The 16,057-nt window shown below is 46.0% G+C and overlaps 1 protein-coding gene across 1 annotated transcript in view; it reads right to left on the minus strand.

The window, feature by feature from the left end:
* LOC120750002 (ankyrin repeat domain-containing protein 9-like) overlaps positions 1-13,644 on the minus strand; it is a 32,851-nt gene extending 19,207 nt beyond the window's left edge. The window contains exon 1 of the mRNA XM_040058113.2: positions 12,557-13,644. Within this exon, the coding sequence (XP_039914047.1) occupies positions 12,557-13,429 (873 nt within the window). The 5' untranslated portion in view covers positions 13,430-13,644. The remainder of the gene's footprint in view (positions 1-12,556) is intronic.
* Between the last annotated feature and the right edge of the window lie 2,413 nt (positions 13,645-16,057).

A 16,057-nucleotide genomic window follows, 5' to 3' on the forward strand; every position in this document is an offset into this window, starting at 1 on the left:
TACCATTGCATGTGTTTTATTTTATTTTACTTTTTTTTTCCTCTCCTATTAAATTGTTTTTTCTGACTTGGAGTCTCTCGCTGGTTTTGCCTTCAAGCCAGCACAGCTACAAGTTACATAGCTCTCTTGTTAATTAGTGCTCTGCCTTCTGCTTATTAATGATTCTCTTGCTTCTCCTGCTAGAGAAGCTTTCTCTTCTTTTGGGTCAGTGGGTTTCTCGGGTCTGTGGCAGTGAGTTGGTGGCCACTGTCTCGGTCTGCCAGAATTACCTTTTACCCAACTGGAGCTGAGACAGTACAACTGCTGAGTTGTCTTTATTACTTTCTTCCTTATCTTTGGGCTCCTGCCAAATGTCCTTGTGGCCCATAAATTCTGCATTCTCTGTGTCCACTATCAGCCACACATCCTTCTCCCTAAGCTTTGCTAACCTCCCCCGGGGGAAGGTTAACCTGCGAAACACCTGGAGCCCTAAACCTTGACAAGGAAACTCCACCAAACAGTAATCTGTCTTTCTAAAACCTGGACACCACTCCGGGATTGCTCGTTAGCTGCTGTTTCGAAAATCTCCTTTCCTGCTGATTAGGCTGGAAAGCATACGAAGATCAAACACCAAAGAACGTACTTTCTTAAGGAAAATTGCGCCTATTCCCCGTTTTGCAGCACCCTCACGGCCCGCGGCTCCCTCAGGGCCTCGGCGGGGGCTCGCGGCCCTCACGGAGCAGCCGAAGGGACGTGGCGCCACCTGGCGGCCATTGGCGGCCCAGGCCCAGGCCCGGCCGGCGCCCGAGCAGGATCCGCCGGGGTGGAAAGTAAAAAAAGTCGTCAAAAAATAAATTAAAACAAACGAACGAACAAACAACCCAAAGCAAGACAACGGGGCTGTGCGGAAATGATCACTGGCGGCACCTGCACAGGTGTAAGGAGCTGGTTTACTTCTCTGCAGCTCAGGCAGCCAACAAGCCATGACGCACCTGAGAGAAGGGATGGCTGCTGACAGCTCCTATTTTAATCCTATCCGGCCCTGCCCAGCTGAGTTTCCTTATTTTATGAGTTACCATCTCTATTTTGTCTCCTAATAAACGGTGCTATTTGAGTTCAAAAGCCCCACAGGGCTCATATGCTATGATGCTGAGGAGAGGAGGAAGAAAAGGTGTACCTTTGGAAGATGGATCCACTTCAAAGTTGTGGTGATTTGAGGACTGACTGTCAAAACACAGGGAGCCAGGCAGTGAAGCCAACAATAGCCAAGCAAAACTGGCTTTTCAGGCAACACTGCAGGAATGAAAGAAGAAGGAAAAAACAAAACAAAACAAAGCAAAAAACCCCCCCAAAAAAACCCCAAACAAAACAAAGCAAAACAAAAAAACAAAACAAAACAAAAAAAAACCAAACCCCCCCCCCCCAAACAAAACAAAAAACCCCCACCACTTAAAGCATTTAAAATGTAGAACTTTGTAGAACTTAAACACAGAGATTTCATTTTAAATTATTTTTTTCTTCCTTTTAGTTGGTGACAGCATATTCATTAACAGCTCTGCCAGGATGAATAGTTTCTAGATTCGACTGAGGATGGTATAAAGGTCCCTGTGGAGTAAAAGCTGTAACTACTAAAAAGTAAAGCTGAAGTTGCCTGTTTAAAGTCTGACCTGATCCTAAAGGAAAAAAGTAGCCTGCTTGAATCTTAGAGGAGTTGCACTGACAGGTAGCTGGGCAAAACCTGTCAGGCTGGCACCAGTAAGCAACTGGGATGTTGGTCATGGACTCCTGCCTGGCTGAGGCAGGGACTTTCCACTCCAAAAATAGGTAAGACTCATGAAGGGCCTCTTCTTTTACATCAGCTATGGTGCTTGCATGTGCGTTCATGCTCATACTGTGTATCATGGGCAGTCATTTTACAGCTTGAAATTTGTGTGCTCATCTCCTCCAAGGCAGTGGGGGCAAAAGCCCAGGCCATGATGGAGGGGGCTCCCCAGATCTAAATATCTTCAAAAGGGGAAAAAGAAGGGGCATGGACAAGTCTAGGTTTGAACTTTGTCATTTTAGTGATTTTTTTTTAAATGAGGGGATGATCATCATATGTGTCAGGGCAGAACTGAGATATTGTGAAACATGGTTCATGTTTTCCAGAGAACACAAAGCACCAATCTGCTGCTAGAATCTGTTAATTCTGCAAAAGGAGAGCTGGATAATTCTGTGGGAAAGCTACTCTCACATCCCTGATCCCAAATTTGGGTTACTTGTCATACCTTACACTTTCCTGAAGTTCACCAGATCTGAGTGAGCCTAAGTAAGCATGTGAATTTCTGAGTGTTTAGGGAACACACCTCTAAGCAGAAACCTAATTTAGGCAGAGCTCTTTCTTCCTATCATTTTGGCTTTCCTTTCATGAAATCCCAAACTATACATGGAATGTAATTTTATCTCTGTCTGTCACCATGCTGGGCTCTGCAGGCTGGTACAGAAGTAAGCCAAAGCCTGTATCTATCAGAGAAACTAGGTTCTACCCACGGGAGGAGTCCCATGAGGAAAAAAAACCCAAAACATTTGATCAAGCGATCACCTCTATTGGTGAAAAGTTTAGTGTCTGCAAATATATGCATCACAGCTGAAAATAGTATCTCACTACAGTCTGTAAACTCAGAAGAAGAGTCTGCTTACAATGTCTCTCCCTAACACCTTCCAGCAGAAGAACAGAGATTTTTGTCCTATAGTTGCTCATTTTCAGCTTCAGTCAAAGCCTCAAAATTAGAAGACACTTTTAAAGAAATACCATCTGGAATTCCCCTACAGTCTCAAGGCAATGTATTTTACAGAATCACAGAACCAAAGAATATTCTGAGTTGGAAGAGACCCACAAGAATCATCGAGTCCAGCTCTTGGTCCTGCACAGGACAGTTCCAAGAATCACATGATGGGCCATACTTCTGTAAGCAGATTTTGCACAATCCATAAAAATCTTTAGGTCCATCTAATGGATGAAGATTTTAAATTCTGTCATCTCCCGTCAAAACAGATTTTACTGCGAATTTTACCTTAATAAAAATAAATTGTTTGTACTTATTCAAAAGGACAGAGGATAAAGGAGAGCTCTGGTGAACCTAATGTATTTGGATTCTCAAAAACTTGTGGGGAAGGTTCCACACCAAAGATTATTAAAGAAATGAAGCTGTCATGGGATCACAGGAGTTATTTCCTGCAGTGAAAGCTGGTTACAGAATGGCAAAGCGTGAAGAAGAGTCAGCAGTGGGGTGTCCTGGAGATTGGTGTGGGAACCAGTTTTGTTTAGTACATAGCTCGTGGCTGGAGAAAGGAGTGAGCAGTGATAGTGCTGTGTTCACAGTGCTGCTGGAGTTTTCCAAGTATCAAAACACCACAGAGAGGCACCTGAAGGACCCCACTAAACTGAGCAGGAAAAAGAAGTGGCAGCTGAGCTTGGGTGCAGAGAGGATGCTGCCATAGGAAGTCATGGATGTGACTGTACCAACAGGCTCAGAAAAGAACTAGACAGATTTGGGACACTAGGTCAAAAGATGAGTACTCCGAAGGACTAGGCAAGGGTATAGTCTCCAATATCCCCAACCCAACAGCTGTGAGAACTGAGGGAATTAAGTAGGAAATGTATAGCTGAAAGTAGCCAGGCAAAGGTGCTCTGCTTACCTGGCTTCTCCCATTGCCAGTGCTGGAGATATGTCATGATGCTGGGAGCACCGTGGTTTTTATGTTCCCATAAAACCCAGCACCGTGGGTTTTATGTTCCCATTTTGACAAAAATTCTGGTACAAGAAAATCTGAACAAAGACTTTCTCCTATCCAAAGAATTGTTTTGTTTTGTTTTAATAATATTTCAATTGTTTTCCAGTGCTTTAACAGTGTTAAAAATAAAAAGTGAAGTATTACCTCATAAAAATTTTACTATTCTTTAAGAATTATCATGATAGATATGGATCAGTTTTCTTCTTTGTAAAACTGCTTTTGACATTTTGAATTTTCATTTTGAATTAGAACTGAAGTGTATTTTGCAACATTGTCATTTTTGGTGGAATAGAAACACTAATTTCCAGTCAGCTCTAGGGATTATTTTCTTTTCTAATGCTTGCCAGCCTCTTTTTTATCATCCTGACATTCTCTGTGACCCTGAAGCCAAGCTCCATAGAAAGTGGCAGTGAGTAGTTTCTGTGTTTCTCATAGCTTGTACTGTGGCTTGGGATTCTCCTGACTATTTTCGCTATTTCTGTTCAGCTGTGGGATTTGCTTCCCACAAGGTGTCTTGCCATGCTGCCTCTCCCAACCCTTTTCTTCCTTTCCCTCCTCCCAGGTTTTCTTGTGTGAGTCTGACAACTCTGCCATAATCTTCCTCCTCCTCACCGTTCTCCACGGGGATCTGCGTGGGTGAGCAGAGCTGGTGTACAGAGCACAGCTCTCTTATCTCTACGAACTCACAAAATTCACCAAAAGCCTTCCCACCAGCAATAAACTTCTCCTTCACAGGAGATCCATAGCAAAATACACACATATTTTACTAGAGCTGGAGCTGACACAGGAAAATTATGACTGATTTTCCAGATCAAGCACTCCTTAGGAGTCACCGTCGCAGAAATCTGTCTTCTTGGCTTCAAAGCAACTTCCAGAGTGCTGGAGACAAAGGTAGGCATCTTGGGAACTGGAACCTGGTGGCCATCCATGTCACCAGCTGAGAGTGGCGGTGCAGCAGAAGGCGGAGCATGCTCCCCCAAGGCAAGGCTGCTGTGCTGGCCAGGCAGACGCAGGACAGTGAGGGACATGCCAAACCTGTCAGCTGCTTTTGGGGTGACTCACTCAGCGAGGTGCACCCAAGTAACTGAGGCGTGGGCAGGATTTCGCTCAATGCATCATCTGCTTGTGACAGTGCTTCCTCCCACACAAGGGAATATACCCTTTAAATTTCTCTATTTAAATCTCTGTCTTGCTGCCTGCTGGTGTGTGGGCTCCAACTAACTACAGTTGTAAAAAATCTGATGCCTATATGAGACTGGCTCCGAGGGATGCGTCAGCCTGGGGCTCCCTAATGGTCAGCCCCAGCAGAGCTGCCGGGGCACGAGAGAAACTGAATCAGATTCCCTTTCTCGAACACAGGAAACACGGAAGCGAGTAAGCCAGAAAACTACATCTTTTGGGACCACATTCTTGTGGTGAAGTAGTTACGAATAAATCTCCTGCTATAAAGGCAAGAACATAGTCTTGATCTTCTTTAAATGAGATCAGTGAAACTTCCCTCTCTGCATTCGTCCATAAAACCAGTAACTTACTACGCAAGCACAGGCTCAAAGGAGTTATCCTTTGGTCATAGCTTGCATGTACTAGTGTGCCTTGAGGAGATCTGTGGGTACAGTTGGGGCTGGAGTCTACACCCCATGATTATTACCATCATCCTCATCATCCAAACCAGCTACCCATCACCTGCAACACTTTGGGTAGCTGCTTTTATTAGAGCAGAGGAGGATCTGGTGGATCCTTACCCCATGGAAAGCATGGAAAGCACAGAGGGTGAGAGGTGCACAACCGCCTGAAGACCTTCAGTTGAGCCTACAGGAGAGGTTGGTGCTGGAAGCCTTGCCAGGGCATCTTCCTGCACACAGAAAAACCTGAGGAAGCAAAGGAGCTTGTTGATGGTGCACAAACCAGAGAAGGAAAGCAGGCTACCAGCACTCTTATGTTCATGGAAAACAGCTGCAGAAGCTGAACTCAAACCTAAAAATGAAAATCTCTGAAACCAATTACCATTCAACCCCTGTTGAGCCCCTCCTTCTGATTTATCACCACCTCTCAGCAGATCTATGAAGTGTGGGTTCACCTCATCACTTGGGGTCATCCTCTGACAGCACAGTCAGCGACTGTAAGCCTGTGAAGGGAAATATTATTTTCCTCAGATCACATTTTTTGACAGCAGACAGACTGAAGTCATCAAACAATAAGACGAGCCAAAGTAAAAGCAACAGCTGCTCGTGGGTGGTTTTGACCAATTGGCTAATAAAAGACACATCAATTTTATATTGCAAGTTTATTATATTAATTCAATCAGATTAAATGATTTTCACAGCTAGTGTACCTAATTATATCAGGCTATGTATATATAGTTTATTCCAGCACGTTGCAATCTTTTTATCTTCAATCATGCAGTGAGTAATGTGCAAACACAATTATAGGGAAGATTTCTCCCCATCTAAAAAAGAGAAACCAAAATTACAAAAGTGTGGCTTTATAAGAAAGTTGTATCATACAATAAATGTTCATTTGTATTTGGGCATGGCAACATTCAGTCTTAATAAGTGAAGAACAGCATCTGTCACTGCCATGCTGATTCCAGAAAAACCAAGGGAACTGGGAACAGGGAAATGCCATTGATCTTAGAGATGGAAAAAATATATCTATATACATTCAGAGTACAAAAAATGTAAAAAATGTTCTTAGGGATTAAGTGTCACATTTATTTGTATGCTGAAGTCAGAGTTACGGAGCCTTGAAGAACATAAATGCAGAAACAGTTTGTTTTCCTTTAGACCAACAAACATCAGTAGTGATGGAACCAACTTAAAAAGCGTAAGCTCAGGTGTAGGGAGGTGTAATTGAGGTCAGAATATGGCCTACCCTTCCTGCTAATGATGCTGCAGAAATAGACAGAAGCATAGGTTTAGGAAGTCATAGGCAGCTGAATTTTGCTGGCAGCCCAGAAAAAAAGAAAGACAAAGACATATGTTTAAGAGATTTTATTTAAAAAAAAAAAAAAAAAAAAAAAAAAAAAAAAAAAAAAAAAAAGTGTTCTAGAATAGAGCATGGCCAGCATCGCAAACCCTTTGCTGGATGATTGTAGCTGCCGGCAAGCAGAAGCCCTTGTGCTTCGTGTTTGGGGATAAAACACCTGTTTCAAGAGCAAACCTGCTACCTCTTTACAAGAGAAGAAATGTCCTTACCTGTCAGCAGCACAGGGCCTGGGACACACACACTGACCTCGTGAAAAGGCTGCTTCTGTAGGGAATCTCTCACTGCTGGTGCGAGGAGTGCAGTGGGGGGCAGCTGTCAGTCGGTTACGGGTTTGCCAGGAGAGGGCAGGCAGACACGCGTGTGTGACAGAGGGAAGGCAGACATGTGTGTGACAGAGGGCAGGCAGACACACGTGTGTGACAGAGGGCAGGCAGACACACGTGTGTGACAGAGGGAAGGCAGACATGTGTGTGACAGAGGGCAGGCAGACACACGTGTGTGTGACAGAGGGAAGGCAGACACACGTGTGTGACAGAGGGCAGGCAGACATGTGTGTGACAGAGGGAAGGCAGACACACGTGTGTGACAGAGGGCAGGCAGACATGTGTGTGACAGAGGGCAGGCAGACACACGTGTGTGACAGAGGGAAGGCAGACACACGTGTGTGACAGAGGGAAGGCAGACACACGTGTGTGACAGAGGGAAGGCAGACATGTGTGTGACAGAGGGCAGGCAGACACACGTGTGTGACAGAGGGAAGGCAGACACACGTGTGTGACAGAGGGCAGGCAGACATGTGTGTGACAGAGGGCAGGCAGACACACGTGTGTGACAGAGGGAAGGCAGACACACGTGTGTGACAGAGGGCAGGCAGACATGTGTGTGACAGAGGGAAGGCAGACACACGTGTGTGACAGAGGGCAGGCAGACATGTGTGTGACAGAGGGCAGGCAGACGTGTGTGACAGAGGGCAGGCAGACACACGTGTGTGACAGAGGGCAGGCAGACATGTGTGTGACAGAGGGCAGGCAGACACACGTGTGTGACAGAGGGAAGGCAGACACACGTGTGTGACAGAGGGCAGGCAGACATGTGTGTGACAGAGGGCAGGCAGACGTGTGTGACACAGGGCAGGCAGACACACGTGTGTGACACAGGGAAGGCAGACACACGTGTGTGACACAGGGCAGGCAGACACACGTGTGACAGAGGGCAGGCAGACATGTGTGTGACAGAGGGCAGGCAGACACACGTGTGTGACAGAGGGAAGGCAGACACACGTGGGTGACAGAGGGAAGGCAGACGTGTGTGACAGAGGGAAGGCAGACACACGTGTGTGACACAGGGAAGGCAGACATGTGTGTGACAGAGGGAAGGCAGACACACGTGTGTGACACAGGGAAGGCAGACATGTGTATGACAGAGGGCAGGCAGACACACGTGTGTGACAGAGGGAAGGCAGACACACGTGTGTGACACAGGGAAGGCAGACATGTGTGTGACAGAGGGCAGGCAGACACACATGTGTGTGACAGAGGGAAGGCAGACACGTGTGTGACAGAGGGCAGGCAGACACACGTGTGTGACAGAGGGCAGGCAGACACACGTGTGTGACAGAGGGAAGGCAGACACACGTGTGTGACAGAGGGAAGGCAGACACACGTGTGTGACACAGGGAAGGCAGACATGTGTGTGACAGAGGGCAGGCAGACACACGTGTGTGTGACAGAGGGCAGGCAGACATGTGTGTGACAGAGGGCAGGCAGACACACGTGTGTGTGACAGAGGGAAGGCAGACACACGTGTGTGACAGAGGGAAGGCAGACATGTGTGTGACAGAGGGCATGCAGACACACGTGTGTGTGACAGAGGGAAGGCAGACATGTGTGTGACAGAGGGCAGGCAGACGTGTGTCAAAAGAGCAGGCAGACACACGTATGCGACAAGAAGACAGGCAGACACATGTATGACAAGAGGGCACACACACCTGTGTGACAGAGGGACGGCAGACACACGTGTGTGTGACAAGAGAGCAGACACACCTGAGTGACAAGAGGGCAGGCAGACACATGTGACAAGAGGCCAGACACTCACACGTGTGACAAGAGGGCAGGCACTCACATACGTGCACACACACACCTGTGTGTTTTCACCCACTCAGACCACCCCACTGTGCTCACTGAAGTGCTTCTCACCAAACCCAAATGCTCACACATACAGACAATTCAGATCCTTACAATGCTACTCCTCAAAACTGAAATTAAAGAGATGTAACCTGCAGAACCAAACTAAATCCAAAGATCAGAAAAGACTTTACCCCTCCCTGTTTCTCTCTTGTGTTTATTCTTTTCCTCAAGTTCAGAAATACAGATCTGAGCAACACTTACTCAGTAAGCAGATATGCAGAACATAAACATCACCACCCAGCACCCAGCACCCTTTTTGATTAAAAAAGTCACCAACATATTTGCCATGCAAGCACAGGGATTTTTCAAGATCATCAGGTTGCAGGAAGTCTGTTTACTTTGCTAATGACCTGGATCAGAAAGAATAGAGAGAAAAAACCGACACAGATAGGGCTGAGGTAGATTTGGCCATATCTGACGTAATGTCACTGAATTGAGCAGGAAGACAAATGGGATTTCAAACTAACAGGCAGATCACCACAATATAAGCAAAAAGGGGAGGGAGAAGGTCTAGGGAGATTTCCCCCATTCCAGCAGGAGTGCCCATCCTGCAGTCATATTGCTGCAGGCAATGGAAAGAGTTGTCACCAAACTTTGGCCCATGGGGACTATACACGGGAGGCCTGATGTGATTGAGGGCCAGCTGGTGATTGAGCTCTTGCTAAAATAGTCATGAAAAGGAGAAATGTCAGCAATGTCTTGCTAAAATAGTCAGGAAAAAGGGCTGTGGAGTGATCTTTCCTGTGTGGTACCTGCCTGTTACACTCTGGGCTGGACATACTGGAATTTTTACATACTGGCCAACAGTGGACTAGCAGCTTTCTTCCAGGCTGAGGCACCAATCACAGGAATGTCCCAGAAGGAAACTGGTCAAGGCAATTCATCTTCTACCCTCTCTTTTGGCAGGTGGATTGAGGACAGCTTCCCACATGGACAAATGCATGCACACAAGCATCCTGCTGTCTGCTACAAATCCACCCATAAAGCCTGAAGTGTTTGATTCCTGACCTCTGCATTGACCCACAACTATTGCAGCCAACGAGAGACCCCTGCATCATTTTACACTCACAGTGGGCTACTCTGGCTCTCTGAGTACAGCCTCCTGTCTTAATAGAAAAAGCTCTCCATTAATGCCAACAGTCCCTACCTGCCTCCTTGGATTTGTGAGATGAACAGCCCTCCCTCCTGTCTTTTCTGCATCTCTTCACAGCACTGAAACTCACGTTTTTGAGCCAGTGCAAAAACACTGGATTATTTCCATTTCCTCCTTTCTCGGGATCTCTGCTCCCAGGTCCTAATTACTATTCTAATAATATCCTCCACCAGCCTCCTCTGCCTCTCACCCACCGACATCCGGATGAGATACCTCAGTGCTGCTGGAGACAAACCCAATCCTGCTCCCCTGGACTCCCAGGTGCCACAGGGGCCGTGCTCTGCACAGTCACTCTGGGCAGCCATGGGCAGCCAGAGCCTGCTCTGTCCTCTGCATCCAGCTCTGGGTTTTGGGGGGAGTATGTGCCAGTGCTGAGGAGCCTGAGGGCTTGGCAGAAACAGCTGAGCTACCGCTTATAATGCAAATCTGCCTTGGGATCTGCTTTGCTTCCCAAGCTGTGACAGCCTCTGTCTGCAGCAAGCAGACTTCCCCCAAAAACCCTCATCCAACACTGATCATGCATTTCCCCATTCGTAGCCTTCCCCATCGAGGGGGGATAGACAGGGATGGAGAAGGACATTCAAGTCCCCAGGGGAAGGGGTGGAGGGACACTGCAACACCAGAGATATGGGATTTCAGGAGAAGGGTTAACCCCTTCATGGCCTCCTTGCCACTTAGGGCTGGGCTGACCAGCCCCCAAAGGTGGTTTTCTCCACCGCACAAGCAAGCTTGCTTATTCACCTGGCTTAGCACAGGTGGCACCGGAACTGAGGTCCTCCCACGGCACCGGAACTGAGGGAAGAGATAGCTGGGAGGAGCATCCCAGTGTCTCAGGAAGGATGTTCCAGGTGGCTGTGAGTGGCATGTTCTGCAGCCTCACTGTAATCTCCACCTGGCCATGGCCGCATTGCCAGTGTCCTGGCACGCAGGAGGTAGCCCGTGCAGAGGGAAACTAAATGGAAGTGCTCCCTGTGCAGACGGAAAGAAGGGTGCAGGTCCAGCACGGCCTCCTTGGCACAGGCAGGGAATTGGCCTGATGAGACATAAGCCATTTTCTGCACAAAGCAATTGGGATTTGACTGCACATCTTTCTCAGCTACTGCCTGTGGAAAGTGGTTTGTTCCCCACAGCCTTGGACTCCAAATCCAGCTGAAAAGGAGAGTGAGTTCTTCACTGCTGCCCAGTGCAGATGAGGAAAGTGAGTTATACTACTTCAGTAGAACAGAGGGCTGCTCCTACAAGGAGGGGGAACACTGATGTCCAAAATAAGGGATGTCCCCCAAAGGGAGCTGGGATTCTGCCACTGCTCTGTTGATGCTGAGAACAGCCAGGAGAGCAGAACCAGTGCCTTAAGCAGAGCGGGCAGCATGGTTCAGAGCTACCCAGAAGGCTGCCCACCCCCAGCCTTGCTTTCTGCAAACTCACCCTGCCTGCAGTGCCCAGTCAGTGGGAATATTTTGTAATTTCCAGGATAAGGATTTCTGTCTGCACCTAGGTGGCAAAAATACTCTAATCGACAACAAGTAACAGCTTTTAACAGCAGAACATCATACTCCAGTTTAGGATAACTAACAAATGCCTGTGGCTTTGAGACCCACAGGAAATCAAGTTAGTGAGTTACATCTCCTGTACAGATATGTTCTAAAACACAAATCAAGGAGAAATAATATCACTTATGAAAGACAGGGCTCCCACTGTCCCTGCTCCAATAGCCATTTGTTTGCTGGACAGCAGGGAAATGGTTCCTTCCCCAATGCACAAGTCTCTAGAGGCATCAGGGCTGGGATTGCCTTTAACCCCCTCACTCCCAGGTGAGACTGGATGCTTTCTGTTAGCTATTCTGTGCATCTTTATCCCCCAGGAATATACATGCACTGCCCCTCTCTGAACTCATGCCCTCCACACCATGACCTGCTGTAAAGTAACTCGGTAGGATCAGTTATCCTGCAGGAACTGCCTCTGCATCCCTGCAGCATCAGCCTTGTACTTTATTTGTGGTTATTACTAATGATGCTTGAGCACAGTTAGAAAGGAAACCTGATGTTTGAACCTTCTTGGTAGGGGATGGTATTTCTCCGACCTTTAGCATTGACCCCATTTAAAAATCCCACTGGGTATCTAGCTCCTTTTAACCCAGGTGCATTACACAGGATACAGTTATCATATTGGGAATTCAGATACACTGATACCAGCTGACAACTAAGAAACCAAACATAACACAGTCTCAACTACAGTTAACCGTTCACATGCACAACAAAACAGAAAACAAGGAAGGCTTTTGCCTTTAAAAGTGCTGTGCCTGCAATCAGTTAGAAAAGACATTTAAAATCTTGTCACAAAATATTGGATTTTCCAGCATAGCCTAATAGGTTAAGAACTAAAATCACACTAAGAGGCAGAGGGTGGTGAATGACCAGCTCCTCTAAGTTGCCTTGGAAAATCCAAGACCCATTGAATAAAGTCAAGGAAAAACATTTACCACATTTTTTGCTGGTAGTTTTTTGCCATAGGATGGTAAGGGCTTTAGTGCCTGAGGTATAGGTAGTTCCTGGATGCTTTTAGGGAAGTGGGAAGGGGGAAGAGTCTGAAGAATAGTTTGCATAGCTTGCAGATATAAAGAAGCAGGTGTGTTCCCCACCAGGCTGTTGAATTTGTCTTCTCCCAGCAAAGCTGTCCAGTGGTCTGGATGCTCCTGCAGAACTTTCCGCATCTTAAACTGTGGATTGGGCATGAAGAGCAAGAGGTAGTCGAGGCAGAGCTTCTTTGATGCGACATTAACTTTGGAGTCCCACATCTGCTCCAGGATGACGTCCAGCGGGGTAAGCCCTTTACTGTCCTCTATCCTGGGAGATGCTCCATTCCCGAGGAGGATGAGGACTGTCTCTGACCTCAGCAGTTCACAGGCAAGGTGCAGGGGTGTTTTCCCATCTTCCAGATGAAAGCAGCCAGCCCTATTGATATAGGAGTTCAAGCTGGGGAGCTTGTGTGCAATTTTGATGATCAGTCCCAAGATATCTCTCCTGTCATATGTCACCGCCATGGCCAAGTGAGGAGCAGAGGATGGGCAATAGCAGAAGTGTTCCCCAGGCACCTTGAGAGCCTCCTCTGGAAAATGAGACAGCAGATACTGAGCATAAGGCAGGTGATTATGCACCACTGCATAGAGAAGGGCTTCTGAAGGTGAGTAGGTTCGTAGGCTGGCATTTTCCTCCCAGTAGAAATACTCCATAGTTCTCATGTCTTCCAGCATCCACACAGGCTTGTGATCTCTCACAGCCTGGTAGAACATATAGGATAAGAACTTGCAGTGCCTGCTCTGATCATCCTGCAGGCTGGCCTGGTTACTGGCCATGGCTCAGCAAATAAAGAACAGCTCCACGTAAAATCACTCCAGACTGTAAGATTGGTGCACTTGGAATGCTGAATCCGATGCTGCTGCAACCTTCAGGCTGTCATTGCTGCCTGGACTGCACTAGCTGGAATGCATGGGCTGATCATCTCCACCCATTCATTGTTTTTCCCCTCACTGCAGTGGTTTTGTTTAGGTAAGCACAATCCCACAGGATCAGTTAACCCGTGCCATGCAAGCAGATGGTTGGTGAGTACATCCCGCTCTGCGCGTGGCACAGGTTACTGAAACGCTGTCAGACTGCCAGTGATTTTATACACACACAGCCACAGAGAACAGAGGGAGAGACTAAAATTAGCTTGAGAGGTGAGGCGGATTTCTGTCTGCATTTCATGTCTAACCAGATCAGCTCATACACTGCAGCAAGTGGAATAGCAATATTCTTTTTTTGGTTTGTTTTTTTTTTTTCATGTCACTCACACACACATAGCTCATTATATAGTAAAAAATATGTAGCAGTGTAAAATACCCCACAGCTGATAATAGGCATGATTCCATGCTCAGGAAATCAAGGGATTGGTAGCGGTAGCACTAGAAAAGGATCCCTATTTTATGAATAATGGTATGGCTAGCCACTTAGGAGACACTGATGTTAATGGATTGTCTATAAGGCATTAGGGATGTTTAAGGTGCCAGCATTAATCTCTGCAGAGAAAAGAGTGTAACAGTGTGTGCAGTAACGGTGCCCAGAGTCATAAAGCAGATTGCTGGGTTTAAACGCCTGCCTTTGTTTAGCAAGGAAATACCTGGACTGCCTCTGCTGCACAGCAAGGGCATAAACAAAAGGTTAATGGCCAAACCCCACTGGCATGTGGGGAGCTCTGATCTTAGCATTTCTCAGATGTCCTGCTTTGGGACTCGGGTCAGAGCCAGCAGCAATGGGGGGAAGTGGGATTAGGCAATCAGACTTGTGCAATGCCTGGGTGAAACATAGAGAACCAAGACCTATAGGTTTGAGGGGGAAGTTCCTATTGGATGATGCAGAAGGAACTGGCCAAAATTAAATTCACATAAAATAAATTAATTAAGACTCCTTTATGCCAAGCTCTGTTTTAGGAAAGAGGACTTCTATGCATCTTAAAAATCAACAGGTTGCAATAAAATGGTATCTCACCATTTTGGTAGGAAAACAGGGTTTACCTTTAAGGGAAAATACAACAAATCAAGAAATCCTTATTTTCATTTCACAAGAAGACAAACATATAGTAAGCACATTCAAACTAGAGAGAATTCATCAGAGCTCCAAATGTTGTTTGGAGTCATCCAAAGGGAAAACCAAAGTGACTCACAAAACTGGGTCTAGGTCTTGCACATCGTCCAGAGCATAAAAACCATTAAGAAACCCTCACCTGCTGAAGACGTCAAGATAAGGTTCCCCAGGGAAGTGCTCACAACACCCAGCCTGTCAGAATTCAAGCAGCCTCTGGACCATGCCTTTAGTCATACAGATTAATTTTAGGTAGTCCTGTGAGTGGACTTGGTGCAGAGACACATGGAAGTCAAGAGAACAACGTTCTGCAAATATCTCCAACTGAGATGGAAGCTAAAACCCCAGAATCAGGAATGGCCATGAGGATTCTGGCCAATCACCTCTAAACCACAGGTCCAGGATGTCCAGAATGTGAAAACATCTGTAATTACATGGTACCTTGTAATTACAGGTTACACTCTAACTCTGCCCAGGAAGCCCAGCCCAAAACTAGGGAGAGTCCCTCACGTGGTTTGCTCATCTCTTTATGGTTCCAAATGGCACAGGTCTGTCTGCTCGGGTGGCTCCTGGCCTTGGCCTCTTATTGTTTTTTCTCCAGGAGTTTAGAAAAGCTGGTGCTAAGGGCACCTATTTGATGGCAATGCATTGCTACTGAATTTTATTGTAAGCATAATACATCCGGCAAAGATTATAGAATAATTAGAAATGGAAGACGTTGATGTGGAAAGCTTCACTGAGGAACTAGAAGAAGACTATGAGTTTGGAAGTTTTTATTTATTTCTTTGAATTTTGATCTGTGGCCAAAAATAATGTCTCCTAATTCATAAGGTGTTTATTGTGGCATTCCTCTTGGACAAAGTGCAGTGTAGAAGAGGAGTAGAAACAATTTTGACTCATAGAGAGAGCATCCAAGAGAGCAGGAACAGGTTTGAGAGGTAAAACTGAAAAATAAAAGCTGATTTTACCCAAAACACCATTTACCTTTTCATGTGAGGCTGAGAAGCTCTTTAGATCTTTCCTGGGCAGATGCATTTTTCACATTGATGGTGATTTCAGCTTATAAAGTATTTGGTTATTTTGAACCTGTTAGAAATACAGAATGTTTCTGAGCTATTCAGAAACCTTCTTACAGTGTTATGCTTGAAATATTGTTTCTGGGCAAAAGGGAAACATAACTTATATAAAGACAAGACTTGAATGTTAGTAGAACTGAAATCTTAGCATGCTAATAAAAAATCATTATTATCATTCCAGGTCAAATTATTAAAGAAAAATTAATAATACTCGTATCAGAAAAAAATTCAATGGCAGTAATAATAATAATTTAAAAATAATTTGAACTCTTATGCACATTTCTTATC

This window comes from Hirundo rustica, chromosome 3 (assembly GCF_015227805.2).
Source record: "Hirundo rustica isolate bHirRus1 chromosome 3, bHirRus1.pri.v3, whole genome shotgun sequence".
Lineage (NCBI taxonomy): Eukaryota > Metazoa > Chordata > Aves > Passeriformes > Hirundinidae > Hirundo > Hirundo rustica.